This window comes from Silene latifolia, chromosome 9 (genome assembly GCF_048544455.1).
Source record: "Silene latifolia isolate original U9 population chromosome 9, ASM4854445v1, whole genome shotgun sequence".
In the NCBI taxonomy this organism is placed as follows: Eukaryota; Viridiplantae; Streptophyta; class Magnoliopsida; order Caryophyllales; family Caryophyllaceae; genus Silene; species Silene latifolia.
In genome coordinates this window covers 32,476,053-32,498,075 of record NC_133534.1, presented here as the reverse complement: position 1 = coordinate 32,498,075, position 22,023 = coordinate 32,476,053, and the positions used below count along the sequence as shown (strand labels likewise).

The 22,023-nt window shown below is 36.1% G+C and overlaps 3 protein-coding genes across 3 annotated transcripts; all 3 read right to left on the bottom strand.

Moving 5' to 3' along the window:
* Positions 1-166: 166 nt before the first annotated feature.
* On the bottom strand, positions 167-4,859 carry LOC141599504 (uncharacterized). Its single transcript, XM_074419532.1, has 5 exons — positions 4,430-4,859; positions 1,544-1,840; positions 1,203-1,424; positions 900-1,028; positions 167-589 (listed from the first exon to the last, which is right to left on the bottom strand). Exons 1-5 carry the CDS (start codon positions 4,658-4,660, stop codon positions 380-382), a joined length of 1,089 nt encoding a protein of 362 aa, XP_074275633.1. The 5' UTR covers positions 4,661-4,859; the 3' UTR covers positions 167-379.
* A 1,719-nt stretch (positions 4,860-6,578) lies between these two features.
* LOC141599503 (uncharacterized) lies at positions 6,579-9,258 on the bottom strand. Its single transcript, XM_074419531.1, has 2 exons — positions 8,377-9,258; positions 6,579-6,942 (listed from the first exon to the last, which is right to left on the bottom strand). Exons 1-2 carry the CDS (start codon positions 9,055-9,057, stop codon positions 6,781-6,783), a joined length of 843 nt encoding a protein of 280 aa, XP_074275632.1. The 5' UTR covers positions 9,058-9,258; the 3' UTR covers positions 6,579-6,780.
* A 656-nt stretch (positions 9,259-9,914) lies between these two features.
* LOC141599496 (uncharacterized) lies at positions 9,915-21,278 on the bottom strand. Its single transcript, XM_074419524.1, has 13 exons — positions 20,781-21,278; positions 18,536-18,609; positions 17,349-17,432; positions 17,183-17,263; positions 15,839-15,919; positions 13,688-13,780; positions 12,751-12,930; positions 12,582-12,649; positions 11,732-11,783; positions 11,411-11,464; positions 11,241-11,333; positions 10,812-10,878; positions 9,915-10,228 (listed from the first exon to the last, which is right to left on the bottom strand). Exons 1-13 carry the CDS (start codon positions 20,920-20,922, stop codon positions 10,140-10,142), a joined length of 1,158 nt encoding a protein of 385 aa, XP_074275625.1. The 5' UTR covers positions 20,923-21,278; the 3' UTR covers positions 9,915-10,139.
* Between the last annotated feature and the right edge of the window lie 745 nt (positions 21,279-22,023).

Below are 22,023 nucleotides of genomic sequence, written 5' to 3'. Positions count from 1 at the left end.
TGAAAGTAGTCAAGTTTATGAGAATATTTTGTGAGAAATTCAGTGCCTTTGTTTTGCGACTGCTCATCATTGAGTGCCATGGCACGATACTCAGTCTATGCAGATGATCTAGCCACCACCGTACCGTTTGACAATGTCATGAACTCACTAGCTCGGTACAAGGAAATAATACAAATTGTAAAACTGCTTCAACTACGATTAATGCGAACAAACATTACATGAGCAAAGGTAGATAATGACACATAACATCGATAATTAAAAAATACAAATACAACGATCTGAAATAGCTTTACATACGTAAACAATTATTTAGGACATAATTAGTCTCTAATTAAACCTTATTGTTACAAGTTGACATCATATATAAGGCTAAGAAAATTCAGGAAGTTGGTGTAGGCAACAATGAAGAAGGATCAGCAAGAGGCTCATGCACAACCGAATTAGCAGAAATTGAAACTGGGTTTCCTTCTAATTGCAACATCATGCTTCCTAATATCTCCAACAACAACTTCTTAAACTCCTCTTCTTTTACTAGCTTTCCGTCGTTCGCCTCCACCATCTTAAACACATTATTCACAACCTCGTCCATCTGCTCACAACAAATTAACACAGATTAAAAGTTAGCTTTCATAAGACCCTATGACTAACCTGACTATGACTCGAAACTCAAATTACCCAAATTAATCTGACGCGAATTTTTATTACTCCAAACTCAGCTTTACTCTCAGTAACTCAATTATAGCACAACTGAATCATAGCCTAAACAGGAAATGACCTGACCAAATGACCCGTATACCGATTGTACTAACATAATTAGTACGACAAGCCAGAAATAACTTCGAGTATATGCCAATAAGTTGCTTAGCCATCGATATTTAATACCAAGAATAAAGTGATACCTCATCAATAGCGCCATAGGGAGGCAAACCAGCAGAGGGACCCAACGAATCCAATGCTATCCTCAGATATTCCTTGGACAATCTTCCTTGCTTATCTCTAGGTACAGCTGCTAGTGCAGCATCCAACACCTAAATGCAACAAAACATAATACACTCCTTAAGTTTGTGGACCAAAATAGTTCCCACAATTTGTTCTACCTTCTAAGTTACTCCTTATGAAAGACAATTCCGGAATTTGTCTCTTACATACAATAAAAATGTCAATTTCAAAGTAAGAGTGTGGTAGAATGGGTATGTAATAACCTTGTCGGTTTCAAACTTGTTAGCTAAAAGACTCTTAATGGCACTTCCATCATAGGTGTTCTCAGTATGCGCAACGATCACTGGCTGTTCTTTAAGACGCTCGACTATTTTCGCAAGGGTTTCCTTAAATGCCTTCAAGAAGGTCTCCTGGGATACAGGAATTTCATTACTTGTACATTCTACTAAAGAGTTTACAGCCGGCTCCACTATGTTGCTCATAACCTACAAAATCATAAGCAAAGATATGATTACGCACGTCATAACATTTCCATCTTACCAACAATTATAGGTAAAACTAATGTCGCGTGATGAAAAAGGAGTAGGATATAGCAATTACATACCCAAGGATCGGAAATGGGGGGTAAGCCTTGATCAACACCCAGCTTTTGAAGCGCCTTGACGATGTGATCATGGAAAGTGATATCAGTTGATTCAACCTCAGAGAATATAGACAATGCATCAGTCTCAAAACCAGGTGTGTTGATGAATTCTTGTAGATCTTCACCGTCAATGCGAAGGATCACAATGGGGTCACGCTTTAGTCCAGCAGCCATTCCTAACAAAATATCCGACAGAACTTCTTTGAACCCTGTTTTGCTCACTTTCTCGTCTTTACCATGAGTGAATTCATTCAATACCTACAACAAACAATCATGATTTGTTACATTATTTTCTGTCTTGTACATTAATCAAGGTCGAAAGCCTAACCAGAAAAGTTGTCTCACACACAGGTACGAGGTCAGACAGGAATCATTACTAAAAACAAAATAGAACAAGGGAGTGGTAAAATAAAACGACCTGAACTTCAGAACAAGCAAAACCGTCTATATTGTTAAAATCTAGACTACTTGGGTTCGGCTGTAAGTATCTAGCGACTAGCGTATATGGGTGTCCGAATGAAATGTAAAGTGTAACGAGTCAACATTATTAAACAAAATGAAATGTCGAAGTGAAATAAGTCCAAGTCATTACTACGTATGTAGGTACAGAAGCTTAACCTTAAAATGTTTGTTTAGAGATAATGACACCGTCCTACCAAACATTCAATTAAAACCCATGTCACTTTCGACATTGCCTGTGGTTTATGCATGCTCGTCAACAATCTAATAAGGCAAACCACAAAACTCAAACCGACCAAATTTTTCTATTGGTACGCGCCTCCAATTATCAGGGAAACTTATCTGTAAAAGGCTCTCACTCATTGTGGTCCTTGTTCATATTTATTGTGTCAGCTTTGATGTATAATTCTCACCTAAAAGTATTTGTGATTCAAAAAGGTTACCTTCTAAAAAGATGGATATGGATTGACTTGCAATTTGCAAATGTCAAATGACCCACTTCAACTGCACTTTCGGCCGTTGTAAATAAATTAGAAAATGAAATATTTGTTTAGCTCGATATCAGTATCAAATACTCTGTAACATACAGCTATCAGTTTCGGTCTTGATCATGCATGATATTGTTCATTGGACTAACTAAGTGGTAACACCCTAAAATCTAATCTAATCTAATCTACTCAAGTCCATGTTCCGATTTTACAATAACATTTGTATAAAACCGTTTTACACAAAAGATTGTATTCCCATGTTCTGGATTTCACATGATGATCAAATTAGCTGAAGTAGAGAATAAAAATTGTATGGTAGGACGGTCCACCCCAAAGTCGGTTAATTAAACAACTAATGTGGTCATCTTTGGCATAAAATAGGGTAGATTCCTTCTACTTTTTCTTCACTACTAGAGACTTCTTCTAGTTTTAAAATCAAGTCCACAACTAAAATATAGAAAGAGTCTCCGGAAAAAAAAAAAAAAAATTATAGTATAAATTTTGAAGAGATTTCTAGAAATGCGCATATTAATTACCCCGTTACCCGTCATCTAAATGTCTATTTGACCACATAAACTATACGGAATATATGCTTCTTATAGTGTGGTAATTTATACACATGGACAATTAGATTAATTGATAAGGGACTGTTCTGACTTAATTAGATGACTCGTGTTTGAGACTTGGAAATTCAACATTGTAACTTATGAGGGAGGCCTTGACCGCCTAGTGATCCTACACAATTCGAATAAAGACTAGACTAAACCAGATCGTCTGCGCCCAAAAAAAAAATGTGGTATTTTTTATATACACGCTTATATTCACCAATATAAACTAGGGTATTAAGTAATTCACAAGTGCTCTGTATGAGCTTAGATTGTTAATACGTTAGTTCACAACTAATCACAAGAGTACGTGCTCTTGGTGGAATTGTATAAATATTGGCCTTTATCTCGCCATTCCAATTATTATTTGAAATTAGGGATGTCAATTTCACCCGCATTCGATGGAAATCCGATCCACCTAATCCTAAAAGATGGATGAAAACCCGACTTAAATTGATGATGAATGGATAATAGGTTGAAAACTGAAAATTTCACCCGTCATCCATCCATCACCCAATTTTATTACGAGTACTTTTTATTTAATGTTTTTTAAATATAATACATTATTAAGATATAAAATATTCATATTTTCATATTTTTACTCTTTCACTATAGATATTTTGTAAACCTACCCACTAGAAAGTTAAAGTAAATAATAATCTAACTTTATTTTTATAAAGAATAAAAAATCATCATTTTAACTTAAAATATATAAATACACAACACCCGTTTATCACCCAAACCACCGTTTCATCCATGGTCCATGGATGATGGATGGATGAATGATGGATGATATGTTTCATGGATGACGGACAGGTTGGATGAGATTTTAAAAGAACGAATGGATGACGGATGAGGTTTCACTCGACCCGAACCCGATCCATTGACATCCCAACTTGAAATTGTATTTGTCGTCCTAAACTCGTTTAAAATGCTAGAAACAACATATTAAGATTATGAATCTTAGACAAACCTCGAAGAATCGAGCAAGAAAGAAAGAAATAAACAAAAAAATCCAACGTATGCAATCAAATTCAACATATAAAAGCCTAAACTGATGGTTAGAGGCTTAGAGCAATACATAACCCCAACTTGGCCATAACATTGACAAATTGACATGCCACAAAAGTGGCATGGTATGAGTAAGTAATAACAAAGTCACACCCAAACTTTCTAGTTCAATTAGAAACGCATAAACAAGCATATCGGCTAAGCTAACTAACATCGACATGTAACAAACATAATACATACAAAACATGTTGCAAAATGTGAGAGATAGTTAGATAGTAACAAACCTCAGAATAGATATGATCAGATTGTTGGGAAGAACCTTGAGGAGGCAAACCAAGAGCAAGACCAATATGAGCAATAGCAGGTTCAAGTTCATTCACAGATAACTTACCATCATTATCAATATCCAACTCTTTAAATTTATTATCAACATATAAACTAAACATCTCTTTATTCTCAACCAACTCCTTTATATCTGAACCATCCATTACTTTCCCTCCTTTCATCTCCTCCATTCGAATAACACTCTTCCTTTTTTTGATAATAAAGAGTTTATGACTTGTGATTTTATCTAACCATTTAGAGGTATGTTCATGTACTACTCGTGCTTGTTCAATGCTTTATTTATATAATAAAAATGGATGGGTATTGAAAAAGAAAGTTTTGACACGAAAGTATAACAAGTTTGATACGTGGGTCCTTTTGGTTTGAGGTATTAAATTAGGGAACTGACTCTATAGAAATATGTAGTAGAATGGTCGACCAGTTTTTGCGAATCATTTGCCGGCTATTACCTATATTCATTCATTATATGAACAAATGTACTGTGTACATGTCAAACTAAGTGGAATTTTAAGTTCGAATGGAGTTAAATTAAGCTGAAATAAGCTAAATTAAATTAAAGTTAATTGAAATGAATAGAGCTGAAATAAACTGAAGTTGAGTGAATTGAATGAAAGCTAAAATTAAGCTAAATAGTGTTGGTGCCTAATTTGAAGAACTAGTTGAAATAAACATTTTTTATGATCGTTTAAATCGCATAGATATATCGATCTCAAATTAATTATCTAGGTTTGAGTCTATGGTCAAATGATATAGAGCACCGACTCTAAACTTGTTCACGATATATATTCGGACTTAATGTACCCAAAAAAAATATATTCGGACTTAAAAATATTTTAATGATTATATTTAATGGTTGTTTGGTTCATTATACAAATTTGAAATGCACAAGATGCTACCTTCATGCAAAAATACACCAGAACTAAATACTCCCTCCTATTCACAATAAACTTCCCCTTTCATTTTGACATAAAAATTAAGGAAACACACTACCCCACCATATAATTAAATTTGGACCACACAAATACACTACCCCACCATACAATTAAATTTGGATCACAGAAACACTTACCAAAAAAGGAAATAGGGAAGTTATTGGGAATAGACAGAAAAAGAAATAGGGAGGTTTATTGTGAATAGGAGGGAGTAGAAATTTTCCCCAATTTTTAAGAGAATTACTCCGTATTTTCTAACTTTTGTCATAAAAAAAGACATCATATTATCAATTATTCAATTCACATGAATTAAAATTTCTAAATTAGGTAAGCAGTCATTTGATTCTTCCACTTTACACGTTTTATTTAACCGTTACTAATATGTTAACAAGGATTTTATTCCCGTAGCTCCTTCTATCCCCTTCAGCCTTCCCTACTAATCTTGGGTGTACACTTGGGATAATACTAATGTTGCTTGTGTAAAGACAAAAGGAAACGCATATACAACGCACAGATCATCCACATTTAAAAGGGTATAAAGATAGATTTTTGGATCATCATCCATCCAACACACTGGAACTGAATTAGGCCATTGTTGTAATCCTTTTTCTCTCGCGCATCCGATACCGACTTTTGTGAATAAATGATATCCATTCATTTACCGAATTAGACAGCATGGTAATACTGTAGTGATTACGGAGTATCATGTAAAATATAAACCAGCATCCCCGGGTTCAGTAAAACTAAACAGTCTTATACTTCAACAACTCAAACCACCCTAAAGGCAAGGATGAATACAGCATACATAATCCCAAACAAGTACAGCACCAAGTAAAAGCCGAGCACTGGGTGCACACCACATGTTGAGTTCAGGTCCCTATATCAATGTACAACCCTTATATACCACATTTTTCGAATTACCCACAGAATAAACCCATTGCAAATGTTTCAAGACTTGGCCAAAGAGAACTCAAAACTGGGCTCCAAAAAGCCAGCATCCATCACCCGAAACTAAAACCTAGGCTTCTTCAACCATCAGTTTCCTAAAGGATATAGTTGAAGATTTTTCTCAAATAACGGTATTTTGCAAATTATTGCATGCATTTTAAGAGGTGATATACTCGATTGAGGACTATCATCTCTGTTTTCGGGCGTATTTGTTGGTAAATGATAAAATGCCTTGAAGAATTAAAAATAATAAATACAGTACTAAATATAAAAGTAGCATTTAAAAAGAGAGTAAATTATCCAGCATAGCCCAAAACTGCAAGAAATGGTCTCTCCAGGCATCAAACAAAATCCATAATCCTAAACTCCTGGTGACACAAGTGATAAAACAAAACACAAGTAACCAGAGCTTAAGCTTCTGCCCTGTCAACTTCATCAACCAAAGTGATCTTGTGGGTGGGTTTGGAGAGCAAGTCAGTGTGCTCTTGGAATGGGGACTTGGTGAAGCGGGTTTCTCTCCAAAAGTCAGGGGTCAGGAAGCCATAGGTCTTTAGCAGACACTCAAAGGTTGCCTGCCAAAATTCATAGACACAAAATTAGCACAATCGACGCAGCACAATAAGGGTATAACCCGAAACCAGAGGGAACATGACTCAAGAGATATTACTCTGAATGTGACTCGCACCATTTATGGCTCTAAAGATGCTAGACATAACAGAGACCCAAACCCAAACTGGTAGTCACCAGAGTCAAATCCAACCACGCACAATGACACCAGTAATAGTCAAGAAGCCCCGTTTCACATATTTCAGTTGGGTATAAAAGACATTAAACCATTTGACAATCAGCTACAGTTTACTACTTGCTGTCAACCCTCACTCACCTATTCATTTAAACCTAGAGTGTGCTAAACTGCATCCAATAACATTACAAGTAAACTCAACGCCCAGCACATATCAAACTGATATGATATATGCTATAATGGTGTTATCTAATAAAACTATAATAAGAAAGTCTTACAAATCCGATGTTGGGTAAACATATCAAATTGAGCAACCTTGGAACATGTACAAGACAGGGAGAAGACGCTAAACAAGTTTTTCTAGTCACCAGCATTTTTAAAGCCAAGTAAATAGTTGGCGAATTGGCACAGAATACAATCAACTTACAGCAAAAAGCTAACCCTCGCACAAAAACAAGTTCAAATAACTGAAACCTTCACAAAAACAAGTTCAAATAACTGAAACTTTCACAATAGTTGACGTCTATCAAGGATTATCACTTTATAATGTACTCCGTAGACAATAAATATGGCAACGTTAACAATCAAGATTGCAAAACCCATATTTACACACCCATAACAACAAACAGTTGCAATCTTGAAAAAGCGAAATTATCAACAAAAAACAACTAATTGAAAAAACCCTCATAACCGAATTCAAAAGGAAGAGATGTTGAACCGATAGCTCTATTAATTGTGAGAAAGAGAAATCAAATCATGCACAAGTTTCATTATAAAATTACAATGAACAACAAACATATCCAAGACTAGAGCACAAGGAGACCACTAAGTAGCTTTGTACAAATCAGAAAGAAATAATAATGAACCAAGAGACCACTAAGTAGCTTTGTACAAATCACAAAGCAATAATAATGAATACTCACTACATTTTAATAAAAGGTCAACAAATGACAATACAATAGTAATTAAAACAAGAACTTTCTAGCAAATCAGTGATCCCCAACAACTAAATTACCATGTATCTTCGAATCAACAGTAAAAACCAGCACAAATAAGGGAATTGCCCTAAATTAGCATGTATCTTCAAATTAACAGTATAAACAAGCACAAATACGGAAATTACTCACATAATTATATACCGAAGAGAAATTTACGGAACGAAATAAATAACAAATCACCAAAACTTCACAGCATCGATGTAAAGGTTAGATATAAGATTATCGTAAAACCGTCTCATAAAAAAATTAGGGACAGTGTAATATACCTTGACAAAGTTACCAAGAGTCTTAGTAGATCCCCTGGAAGAAGTAAAAACATCCTCAATACCAGCAAACTGAAGAACCTTCTTCGGAACCCTAGCCGCAACAATACCAGCACCACGAGGAGCAGGTACCATCCTAACAGTAACTGACCCACATTTCCCGGTCACCTTACAAGGAACGGTATGTGGCTTCCCAATCTTGTTACCCCAGTACCCTCTCCTGACCGGAATAACCGACAGCTTAGCAAGAATGATGGCCCCACGAATAGCAGTCGCAACCTCCTTAGAACACTTGACACCTAGCCCGACATGGCCGTTACTGTCTCCGACAACAACGAAAGCCTTGAACCGGGTACGCTGACCAGCACGGGTTTGTTTCTGAACCGGCATGATTTTCATGACTTCATCCTTTAGGGCCGGTCCGATGAGCAGGTCGACGATCTGGTGCTCCTTGACGGGGAGGGAATGGAGGTAGATTTGTTCAATGGAGGAGATTTTACCGTCACGTACGAGACGGCCTAGTTTGGTGACTGGGACCCATTTCTCTTCTTCATCACGACGGGGTCCACGACGGCGTCCACGACCACGGTCTCCACGGCCACGATCACCACGGCCTCCTCGGTCGCCAAAGCCTCGGTTGAAGCCACCACGGTCGCCACCTCGTTCGCCGCCACGTTCTGCCATGATTGGTTGAGGGTGTGTGGAAGGTGAGATTTAGGGTTTAGAGAAAGAGAGGTGTGGAGGCGATAAGTAGAAGGAGAAATGAGGTGAGTGAGGTAGGTGAAGAATTTTATACGAGGGTTGGGAGGTGGTATTAGGGTTTTTTTTGTGGGCTTCGGGAAATTAATATTGGTCTTGGCCCTTGGGCGTTAATTTAGGTCAATCGGCTGTTCGGACTGGATTATACAGTATATATCTGTAGTACAACTGGCCTATGGGTTATTCGAGTCGGGTCATTTTAGCATTCAACGATTAATCGGGTCATTTTGGGTCATGATGTTGGCTTAACTAAGTCATTTTAGGTCAATCGGGTCACTTCGGGTCTCGGGATAGTTTTATCATGTCGAGTCATTCGGATCGAGTCAATTTTGCCAGGTCTAATCTGTAGTATCGGTTTGGTGCGCTTATCTTTTGATTTTGAAAAATAGTCTTAAAACATTAAAGATGAGACCAAAAAAAAACACCAACTTTTTGTTCGATTTGAGTTGGAACAATAAGAGTTTTTATTGATTATCGACTTGGTTGTGGGTGGATCCGATTTATTCATGTTTGCCATATTTGCAAGGTTACTGCTCTCCAAGCGATCAACTTTATCAGTTTGTGAATCTGGTTGTTAAGACATTTTTGTTATATGTTAAAAGCTCACAAGTCGCAATATGCAAATGCAACATTTGCATATGTCAACAAGCTTACTTAATTAAGTTATGAGAGGTGATCTGGGTTCAAATCCCGTAAATAATAGAAATTTGTATTTGTATTTATTAACTTTTCAACTTCTTGCTAGGACTGCAAATCCCCATTGTCCTAATTTGACTAAAACATTTTGTATGTGATACAAGTTCATAATATATACTCGTATTTACAAAAATCAACTATTTAGTGAACGTTTCAATGAGAACTTGCTTTTCTATCATAAAATCAATGTCAAATACAATCTTTTACAAGGAAGATGAAATTAAATGACCAAAATCTTGCGACTAATTTGTCATTACTTTTGAGACCGCACAGAAGCTTTAATCTCTCCATTAATGTCGAGCTTCAGCAGATTAACCAAACTTCTTTAGTATCTTCTTTTTCACTACCTTTCTACCATGAAAAACAAATGAGTCCGTTATTCCCGCAACTGTGAACGTACCTGAGTTAAGACATAAATATCGAAACATCAGTCTACTTTCTAGCAGATCTAGTCAAGGAACCAGCTCTAATACATGTCGAATCAAACACAGTATTTGATCAATACACCAGCTCTCCTATTTATCAATTCGGATATTTTTTCTCACGGTTGAATTTTCTCTCTTTCGGAAGCATCTCTATGTTCAACACAGGTGAAGGCCAGGTAGACCTGATCCACCTCAGCCTGACATGGGTGGGGAGCATTTGAGACACATGGGCAAGGTCGATAATATTATGAGCGGCCATTTTGTCTTTTCACATAAGTACTGTTTTATATTACCAAATACCATCCCAAACTTACTTTTAAGGAGGGAGTATTCAGAAACGATGTCGGGAGATATTGGTGACGACAGTTCAAACCAATGTCGTATGATTCGGTGTTAGATTTGTTTGGAGAACGGTTCGAGTAGAACCTACGTAGCTTTCATATATAAAGGAAACTAGTAACTTAGTTACGGACAGGGAAAAAAACACATGAGAATTTACAAATGCCCAAAATCGAGTATTTTCTGAAGCAAAGAAAAGTAGTCGTAAAGGTACTTTACCTCCAACAATAGCGCAGACATTAGTCATGAAATGTAAAAAGGATATACCGGTCTCCATGAAGGTTACCTACGAAATCACAGAATTGAGTTAGCTCTACAAAATGTTGCCATAATACGACTATTCTACATGCCATTGGCAAAATCGAGCTTCTCACTATTATCCTTTTTCAAGATTCTCACAAGAGGCATAGGAGTTCCTAGTATATGAAAGTGTGGTGTAGGAGTTAGTGGCCAAAGAAGACCGAAAAGGCAAACTATACATGAAGTCACAAAACATGATTATAACTTAGAAAGAAGGATCTTAAGGACAAATAGATGATAAAAAGGGATTAAAATAAGAATTAAAGGCTGGTAAAAAAGCTAGAGCCCCTTACGCATTCTTTGAAATAAAAAAAATTATAACAGATGCTTCAAATATCAGGAACCAACCTTCACAGGAGAAAGATCATAAAAGAAGAAAATCCCGGGAATAATCTGATTATGTCCCGAGTCTAAATTCCTCAAGTGTTCTGTCACAGAAAACTAAATAGAAAGTAGCATCAGCATGAGATAAAAGAGCATTACACAACTTACAAGTCACGAGACTCGAGAATAAATACCTGATTTGATTGGATAGTACGGCCTCGCACATCAGTATATACAGTTGGGACGACCTAAAAGAAATGTCAATATGTCATCATAACTTAATATGGATCCTTCAACAAAAGAATTTTAGTATAGAAGAAAAATGATGTTAAGCAAAGCTTGCTATATCAACTCCAACCAAAAAAAGAACAAAAAAAAAATTATTCCATGGGATTTCTTGATGAGAATGTGGTTCTACAAGATTATGGGTTTTTATTTGGTACGCAATATATGTTTTGAATTTACATCATAAAGTAGCAGGTAACATATGCGGATAAAGCAGTAAATAAGCAAACCTTGACAAAATACTGGTACATTCCACTGGTTGAGTCTTGCAGCCACTGTACCCTGCGAATTAATACGCATTACATGAATTCTCACACACCCAAAAAAAAATCAAGAAAATGTGAACATTGCAAAAGACGCCAAAACAAAAAGTAGAAAAGAGGGTTTTAAGCAGGAACACATTAAGGTAACTCATAAATTGCTTTTGAGGGATATATTTGTGCATCATACAAATACTACTCCATAGAAAGCATGAGAGTGTTTTTGGTATGAATGTAGAAAGAAATATCTACTCCTCAGGAGAAAAGCATCAAGCTACAGCAATCAGCAAATCAGGAATTGCATAGAGGATTGACACCAAAAATCAGACAATCAGCACAAGCCTGATCCTCCAAATACATCTTATATTCTTATGGAGTACAATCAGCACATCCATACGGTACAACTCTCTCTGTCTCAGTCATTTGGTTACATAATCCTTTTTGTATCCATGTTACTGTGACTGTCAGCCACTGTTACTTTGACTCTTCATATTATCTCGTGACCCCATGCTCAACAATCAACAGTCAGACGTGAGTACGACACTCGCCGCGTCATTTTAAGCCAAAAACACTAAAAACTTTCATCAACCAGCTTGAGTCTAACACTTAAGCAGACACCAGTGTCGGATCCTTCCAACCAAGTCTAACTGTCTAAGTACACGAATAAATCTAAGCCAGTTGTTTTCTTATTTAGGTAAGCTTTTATTGTTAAAAAGACTTTTCTGCCTTGACTTTTACCCCTACCTCCCTTGCATGTGCTTGCATAAAAGAACGGATCCAAAAGCAAACGTAAAAAATAGATGAGATAGAGGAATATTACCCATCCAAGGGGTTTACAATGCCAGGGAAGTACTCTCCGAAACTTAACTTGTTGATCTTGTGAGTTATCTGTTATAGCCACGAAGAACTCATTGTTTCAGAACTTCAAGCGTGGTAAGGCTCAGGTCCGTGAATAGCCAAAAAGAAGAACTTAAGAATTGCAAACTTACATTGTAATTATTCTTTTGAAAAGCAATTAGATCATTGAAATGGAAGCCTGACTGATGAAAGGTTTTTCCAGGAACAAAGTGGAAAGTACCAGCCACTTTGTTAACTTCCAGAAATCCATTTATATTACAACCTTCACCTTTTTCCTCATCAATCTTTTGGAAGAAACCTTCCCTCTCACACTGTTCAAGTGAGAGTGAGTAAGAAATTAGAACAATAATCCGCAAACCTTTTAATTTTTAGGTGTTTGATGGTCTTTGACTTCACGTGTTGAAAGTACACGAAATTACTATCACAGTATCACGAGCAGTCGGAAGATCTAAAGTCTAAACCTAACCCCCTAATACATATAGCTTCTATAAGTACATGCTGGACTGTAGCGTCTGAGTGTCTGACGACCACCGCACAACAAGACACTCCCTCCATCCCTTTTACATTGTCCCCAATTAACTATAGTGGTCAAATGATACCGACTGGGAACCGATTTTTTTCACAATTTACAATAGTTGCAAGTCTTGTAACTTTTGAAAAATGAATATATTCAAATAGTTGCATATATCTCTAGATATTTAGAGGTATAAAGGATCAGAATTCACATCAGTAGACCACCGAGTCAATGAGGACAATAGAAATGGGGATTTGGGACCATAAATTTCCGCTGACGATAGTAACACTAACAGAGTGATAATAGGTTGTTAGAGCATTTGACTTTTACTTCCAGCTGCAGTTATTTAGACAGTGAGCAAGAAGATTCAGCAAAGCAGGTTGGGGAGTTAATGAGCTCAAACTAATCATGTCTACAGAAGCTTCCACTAAAAAGTAAAAACACGTACAAATTTTTGACTCTTGCCAGAAGTTGTTTAGGATTAAGTGGGATACTATGATCATATATGAAGGGTTGATAGCAGATGTATATTTGAGAGCGACATGGGAGCTCACCTGATCGATCATATCCATATTACTTAAAGCCCAACCTTTTTTCCGGTATGCTTCACGAACTTCTTCACATGAGTTGCAGCAATGATCATCAGCCTGACAGACGAAGGGAAATTTAGATACATTTTGAGCAAATGAAAGCATGTTCAAAAATAAATTCACAGTTTGCTCTTGATGTACATGCAAAAGACCTATATTCTCTTTGTTGTAGGAATAGATTAAAAAAACTAAAAAGCATTTTTTTATAGTTACCTCACACAAATGACCATGCATCTTAAAACTTTTTCACTAAATTTGTTATCTCGAAGTCTAATTGCAACAGGGAAGAACATGGCTCACTTCCCCCTTATAACATAGCTAAGCAATACACCTCCCATTGTCTTCCTAACTCTCTCCTCCTTCCGCCATTCATACACCTGATAACTCTCTTCTCTCTCCTCACGCCTTTACCTTTACTATTTCTAACACCTCTATCTATTTATCATGTAATAGATCACTGTAATTTAATTAATTCCATGATACGCGCTATTTAAACTATAGCAGAGTTATATTTCTTTTCTTGATTTGGGTTTAATCAAGCTTGTACACACTTGAGCCAAAGAGAGGCGGGAGGAATTCAATTACTTGACAGTTAACACCACTGTAAACTCCAACATAAATAGGAATCTAGGTAATCCAGGGACACAAAAACACCTTCATCGTCCTACGGCCTACACTCATGATTCATGAACACACGTTGGTGAAGATAGCATCAAATCCCCAATCTCACGCTTGAAAGGTGGAAGCTTTGCCACCCTAAATCTGCATGATATGCATCTTCAACCTTCACAGAGAATTTTCGAGGCAGTTCCATAACTTCAGATCTTTTACATTGCCACCTCTAGTCAGTCCGGACACAGGATTTCGGTCTTAGGGGGCACAATTTTTTTTCTCATTGTAACTAGGTTGCTATATCCTCTATCACGATACCGATTTTTTTATCAGTATGATTAATTCACACTATCAAAAGTAGAAATCCATAATAAATGTACAAACTCACCATTGTATATTATTACCTTTGAAACTTGAAAAATATTAACGGAAAAAGTTCTGAAACTTCTTTATATACGTAATTGTTTAAAATATTGTTGACAGAAATTAAGGAATTTCAAAATAAATCATAGATTCTACAAATAAGACCTCATAGATATAACTGAAATTTAGAGCAATAATTCTTGTGTAGACGGTTTTACTCAATTATTATCGTAAAACTATGTGTTACTTTACTTAACTACCTCCACTAAAGTAACTTCTACCAACTATCATGATTGGGTGATAAGGGCATCAAAGTATTTCGTAGATGGTTTCAACAATATTTTATTGTAATAACAGTTTTACAAGAGACTTAATCAATTAAGAAGGGAGAGGGAGAACTGTACTTTAGGCCTTGAAATGTAGATTTAAATAAATTGACAATTCCCACAGACGCCAAGTAATGTTTATCAAAGTGGTTAAAGATTGTTTTTCCACTCAAATGAGTGGGGGTTGATCCCCCTAACACAAAAAGGTTGTTTACTTTCATTTTTAAGCACGAATAGATGATTGTGGCAACTCAAAGCATAATTAGCAAAAAAAATGCCCGCACTGGGGTTTGAACCGAGCCATTGTGGTTGGTCGATAAGTTCCACTATCACTAGAACAAGATGGACAGTGATGAAAGCATGAATATCCTCATATGACGACTTGACAATTCGGAATAGGTTTGCATTTAAGGCACTTAAGAACAACTGATGTTCCAAAATGTAAGACAACAAACAAGACCTTAGTCCAAGCAAATTGGGTAGGGCGTAGGCTAACACGGATCGTCTTATGGAACCATCAAAGTGAAGTGGGGATAAACAATAAAAAAAATGGAAAGAAGATGGAAGTATATCGAAGTAAGTTAAAGTAGGAAATTATTCAATATTTATGTATTTACAAAAATATATAACCATATAGTAGGGATTTAGGGATGAATGCCACTGAACCTCAGGTCCACATCTAAGAAAACGCATGCAATGATCCCTTGAGAAAGGGTGTTCATTCAATAAATATCTGAAACCCAAATTCGACTTTCAAAAACATAATCAGGAATCGTAACATACATTAGCAGAGATGGTAGACAAAGAGAACTACCGTTTCTGCTCCATAACATGAACCACAGTATGTCTCATTGTGTTCAAGCCTACCACCATGCCTCTGTAAAGGCTTCTCAATCTGCAAAAGAAAGTAATTAAATGAATATAATATTGTGGTTAGTGTATGGAGCAAAGACCTATGACACAGAACAGATAATAAGAGAAAGTAACAAGTAGAAACTGTTGGCAGAAAAAAAGACAAATATTGCTGGCACATGACAATGGTGTATATTTGAAACACTATCCAAACTTGAGTAAGGCACTGTTATATGATTAAACCTACACAATACTTCAATAGTGAGATATTGGGTTATGGTGAAACATTAAGGTCTAAATATGATCAACTTTGCATCATCCAAGCACTTAGGCGTCTTACATATTCAACTCCTTTTAAGATATACAGTTTGTCAGTGAGCATCTTTCTTAGTGACAGAAACAGTCATCCTCAATAAACTCTGTTTTTGATAATATATCGTGTCGGCTAGGATATGGATGATGTAAAGGTCAATCCATAAAATGCCTTTTTCCAAATAGTCTAAGTTATAATATCAAAAGAAGACGTGGACACTGCAAAGACCGATTAGTTTAGTCCTTCCCCAAAAATGCTCACATTCAAAACCCTTGAGATTTCAAAGAGATAGTTAGTGAACCTCTACACTCAAAATTTGGAATGTAAATATATATCCATCGCTAACAATATTGAGAGAAGAAAAAAGAAGATATAGATGTATTCCTCCCTCTCACTGTATCACCCTTTTCCTTTTGTCTCTTGACTCTCTTCTTCGGCTCTGTCTAGTAAAATATACCCACAGAGCTTATTCTGGAAAAATTTTAGTAGGTGACAATGTGACATCACAGACCAGTACAGGTCCTTCCCGCGCAATATGGCCTCACTCGTGCTCGCCCTAAGAAAATTTCCAGGGTATCACCCCAATACTACCCTCCATCAAGCATCCTTAACAGTGGAGTATTATACACATGGGCTTGCAGGAAAAAGAAAAAAAGACTTTAATGGGTATGAGTGGTACAAATGTACAATCAATTTAATTAAGCACTCATTGAAAGCCTTAAATCTTGATAAATCTCCCCATAAATCTGAGGTATTAATGATCACCCACTTCATGTCAAATCAAATTTACAGCATGATAATACCGAGTTGATTAAGACAAACAACCAAGATATTAATTGGTGGGACGTGAAAATGAAGACTACTTATAAAATGATTTTAAAAGAAGTCCTACAATAGAATCATGAAGATGATCACAACTGTGTAGCAGGTTGTAGCTCACTAAATATTTTCATAATAACAGAAGGACGAGAGAGGATTGTGTGGTCTTATAACCTTTGGGGCTCCAATGCCATCTTTCCTTGCTTCAATTTCATTCCCGTGGACATCAATTCTCTTTTTGGTGATGTCATGTCTCTACAAGTAAGCAAAGCAGCATAATTCTCAGAAGAAAGAAAAACGCAGAATGGTTGAAAAACAGAGGTTTTTGTAAATCACGTACTATGTCAAAGTGCCTCTCTCCACTAATATCTTCAGCATCAAGACTGAGAATCGTACAAGGAACTGCTGGAAAAGTAATATCAAACTGCAATTAACAAGCAAAATGAAGTACGAATAAATGACAATCTCCACGGGAAGACGCTAAATATATAGAAAAAAAATGCGTAATAACCTACGTTACTCTAACTTGGGTGCGAATGTTGTACACCTTAGTTTAAAAAAGCTACACCTTAGTTTAAAAAACGGGGTGCACGGAGGCGCAAGCCAAATCGCCTCAAGGTGTCTGAGGCACATTGGATCCAAAAGGCGCATGAGACGCACCCAAGCACACAAGGTGCAACTAGTGAAGCGCACCCGAGGCACACCAAGGCGCCCTAGAGACGTATTATAATTAAATCCTATGTTTTTTTCCAAAATTTTTTATTTTACTTTTCTCTTCTTCCCCCAGTGCTTAATTTGCACTTACAAATTAATGTTAGCCTTCTTTTAAAAAAAGGGGGGACTATTGTTGCACAAAAATTTATTCTAAAATATAAATGTTCATTATATAATAAATGTGCCTCGTGTTTATAAGGCGCGCACCTTGCGCAACCGTGCGCCTTATGCCTTCACAATTTAAATCGTACAAGGGTACATACCAAGTGTCGGACTTGGCATGATTAAAATTTTAGACATGGGAACCTATCCTAAAATGAGGATAAAGATGCGGAGGCACATCTTCAAAGCGAAAATGCACTTCTAAACTTGAAGTCCTTTATTTTTTTAAAAGTATGGAAATAAATTTAACAAATAAGACTTCAAATCATTAAATATAATAATATTAAATACTTTATAAACTCTCCTCCTCTACTTTTGAGTGCGAACCCCACTAGTTTAGCTCTCCTAGAAGTGTCAGACTATTGTGCCGTCCTAAAATTGAAGAGACGAAGTAACATAGGTAATAACCGGCTAGAGATGATAAAAGAAGCCATAGCCCAAATTATACTCCGAGATCAAAAAAAATTAAAGCTTGGGTTAAACTGTAAAGTCTAGCATAAAAGGAGAGAAAACACATATTTTTTTAAAAAAAATAAAAAAAAAAAAGGCAATGTCAAAATTCTTGGAGATGAAGCAAACGTTGCAACCTTGACAGCTCATTAACATCAAGATTCAAAGTAACAAATTAGATAGGCAGACAAAATTACTAACATTAATGCGCAGAGTTCCCCCTCTAGATGTGTCCACTAAAAGTGTGGTCTCTTTAACAGTATGGAGATATGACCCTGCATGTGTTGCAAGTAGAGCCCAGTGTAAGTGGTTAAGTACAAGATTAAAACACTAAAAGATTGATAAATAAGCCAAGCGAGTAGCATATCACGCTTATAACTCAACCAATAAATCACACTTATACCTCAACCAATAGTTCACACAAACAAGAAACATAAGTCATGACTATAAACTGGAATAAAGGAATGTTTGGCTCTGGCATATACAAGTTAGTCACACTATTTTCTAGAATGTCCATTGGAGACTTGGAGTAATTCCAAATCTATCATAATGTTGATGCAACACAGTCAAAATCACAGATCCTAAAATTCTAAACCCCAGATTAAAAAATTCCGCATCCTTTTTACTACTGCCACAAAAATTTCCAACAATATCTGACAAAGTTAAATGTATCCTCTTCTTATCTTTTGCAATCATTGCGGAGGAAAAAGAATTGCCTTTTTTCATGAGTTAAAACACTCCCAAAAACAAATCGAGTTACCTAGTTTTAATCCTCTCAATTCATATTCATAGTTAAATAGATAACGAAGGAACGATTCCATAAAATGATTATATATCAACACTGATAGTGCGATTTTGATAATCAACACCTGCTGATAGAAAATTCAGTTCACTACTATACAAACACTGCCATTTCTAGGCTTTTTTTCATTGTCGTTGGAACTTGGGGGGACTTTAATATATTTCAGCTTTCCTAAATGATGGTGTGCCGCTAAGTTTTTGTTGATTGAGTTGAGAAATACTTAGTTTCAACTCCTAGGACACCCATATAACCAACAGTTCCTTGTTTATCCTCCTAAAGCATGAGCTGAACCAACAGTAGGAAATGAGATGAATGCAAGCCTTATTTTGTTTCCTCACAAGAAAATGCTCTTATGTTGTATCATTATCTGGCTCATTACCGCAACTAACCAAACAATCTATTCACAATTCATAAAGTGAAGTGAGGCCTTTGAATGCCACAACTTAGTTAGAACGATAACACTCACACTGCAAGTGAAAAAAGGTATGGCTTGAGCTAAAATACATAATACTACACCAAGGTGAGATTTCAAGCCACGGCTATTGACTAAACATGATACTACAGTCCTACAACAGTAAAGGAACTGCTACTGACTAAACATGACACAGGAAAAAAATGCATCACTGTGGCTCTCAAGACCATGACATAGGTCCTGATGTGTTTGAAAGCCTCACAAATCAACCCACGGCTATTCATACATTTCTCAATATCAGCAAATAGAGCCAACCAATTCGAAACTCAGTTCTGGAAAAAGCAATAAACTAAAGGACTAAATCCACAACCACAAAGCCACTTTCACAAAATTCAACCATTGTCAACTGTTACAGCATACAAATCCCAGCACATAAGGGCTTGTTTGGATAGAAAAATAGGAGGGAAAGGGAGGGGAGGGGGATAAGGGGAAGGAAAGGGGTGGGAGAGAAGGGGAGGGAGAATGGGATGTGGTTGTTTGGATACCATTTCCTTCCAAATCTTTCCCATGTTGGAAGGATTTTGATTTGCCTTAGAGGAGGGGATGGCTCCCTCCAAATCCCTTCCCTTCTATTTCCCTCCACCCTTATTTGGTATCCAAACAAGGGATGTTAAATCCCCTACTGTCCCTCCATTTCCTTTCCATCCAAATCCCTCAATCTAAAGTCCAAACACACCCTAAATGTCCAGTGCAATTGCTCAAGCTAGTCAATGAAACTTATTCCAACTCGACTAATAGGTGACTAAGCACGACTAACAAATATTCAATCTATGTTTTATCTCCCAAACATAGAAACCTTGGTCCATCACTGCTGAGTGCTGACAGCTAAAAGCCGAAAACAAAAAGGGTCTTTCAGTGTTTCACACAAGGATTTCCTGCTCTAATCCTTGATAGTACATTCACAAAGAATGGATCTTTATAAGGTCATAAAGTCAGCTAAACCTAAACATATACAAGTTTTTACACGATATTCGACATACCGAATTCGTAACTAATCGAGTGCAATTTTTCAGAAGAGCCATCCTAACAAATGCTCATCTTTTTATCAAAAACAGCTAAACTATACTGGCTGAACAATACACTGCCAAATTACAACAGCAAAAAATTGAGCAGAAAACTGGAAATTTTAAAAAGGCAATAACTTTGAAGGAAAATGAAGAAGAAAAACATACTGAACTCAGAGAAAAAGAGCAAGGACATGATGAAAGCAGCAAGAATGGTGATAATCCCACCAGAGAAAGTTCTTTTGTAGAAATCCTCATTAATTTTAGGGTATGCATCCAAATCTCTAAGCTTCTTAATTATGCTCTCCATTTCACTATTTTAATCCCTTCCCAAAATTTCGATATGATGATATACAGTATGTGGGTTTAGAAGAGAAATTGAGAAAATGTTATAGAGGTCGTTGAGGAAAATGGAAGTCAAGCTCATATGCTCATCATTCTAGGGACAATGACATATTAGGAATTTAGGATATAGACCTAATTAAGGGGGGATTTGGTACGAAATTAGTGAGATTTTATCACCAAATTAATGGGATTTTGCTTCAATATTTTTTCGAATTAGATTATACTTCCTCCAATTCATACCAAACTTCCCATATAGATTTTCACAATTTTAAAAAACATTTTTTTCTAAAATGTGTCATAAGGGCACATGTTAATAACCTCCCCAATATGATAAGATTAACAATATATTCTCACTAATTATGGTAACAATGAGTTTATACTTGAATATCTCATTAGAATATGTTGTCAATCTTATTATATTAAGGTTATTAACACATGCTCTTATGGCACATTTTTAAAAAAACTCAAAACAAACCAGGAAAAAGTAAGGATAAAATGGGGTAATGAATATTGAAACCCCACAAGTTATAAGAATAAAGTTGAAGACAAATTGTGTAAATAGATATGGTAATAATAAGGACCATGTGATCAAGCTTTTTACTAACAAGGGTAATGGGGAGTTTGGTATGAACTGGAGGGAGTACTAGGTAATGTACATACTCCGACTCAAATCAAAGGTAATATAACGGAAAGTGGATAATTTTTTGGGTAATATAAGGGAAAGTGGAGAATTTTAAAAAGTGGAAAACCGAGGGGTAAAGAGAGGAAAAATAGGTATGCCATGTAATTGATGGGTTATGTAAAGGCGTTTTGGGTAAATAACAAATGAGTATAAGTAATACGGAGTATTTGGTAACTAGTGTAGTTCCCGTGCTATAGCACGGTATTTTTAAGATGAAATTTATAAAGAGGAACTTTTAATAAAATTATTTGCATAAATTAAAGCTACTTTTAATTTAATGTTATAATATACTAAATATAATTATAGTAAGTAGATAGAAAAGAAAGTTTACTATTAATAATAACACTATAATGTTAAATCGATAAGGGGAACTAATTTATGAAA

Excerpts from the sequence above, each read along its gene's own strand:
- LOC141599496 (XM_074419524.1), bottom strand. The coding sequence starts at position 20,922 with ATGGAGAGCATAATTAAGAAGCTTAGAGATTTGGATGCATACCCTAAA. Across the intron at positions 11,784-12,581 it reads ATTGTAAACCCCTTGGATGG|GGTACAGTGGCTGCAAGACT; the intron begins GTAATATTCCTC and ends ATTAATTCGCAG. Across the intron at positions 10,229-10,811 it reads TGTCTGCGCTATTGTTGGAG|GTACGTTCACAGTTGCGGGA; the intron begins GTAAAGTACCTT and ends GTCTTAACTCAG.
- LOC141599503 (XM_074419531.1), bottom strand. The coding sequence starts at position 9,057 with ATGGCAGAACGTGGCGGCGAACGAGGTGGCGACCGTGGTGGCTTCAAC. Across the intron at positions 6,943-8,376 it reads CTCTTGGTAACTTTGTCAAG|GCAACCTTTGAGTGTCTGCT; the intron begins GTATATTACACT and ends GAATTTTGGCAG.
- LOC141599504 (XM_074419532.1), bottom strand. The coding sequence starts at position 4,660 with ATGGAGGAGATGAAAGGAGGGAAAGTAATGGATGGTTCAGATATAAAG. Across the intron at positions 1,425-1,543 it reads CCCCCATTTCCGATCCTTGG|GTTATGAGCAACATAGTGGA; the intron begins GTATGTAATTGC and ends ATGATTTTGTAG. Across the intron at positions 590-899 it reads CCTATGGCGCTATTGATGAG|ATGGACGAGGTTGTGAATAA; the intron begins GTATCACTTTAT and ends TGTTGTGAGCAG.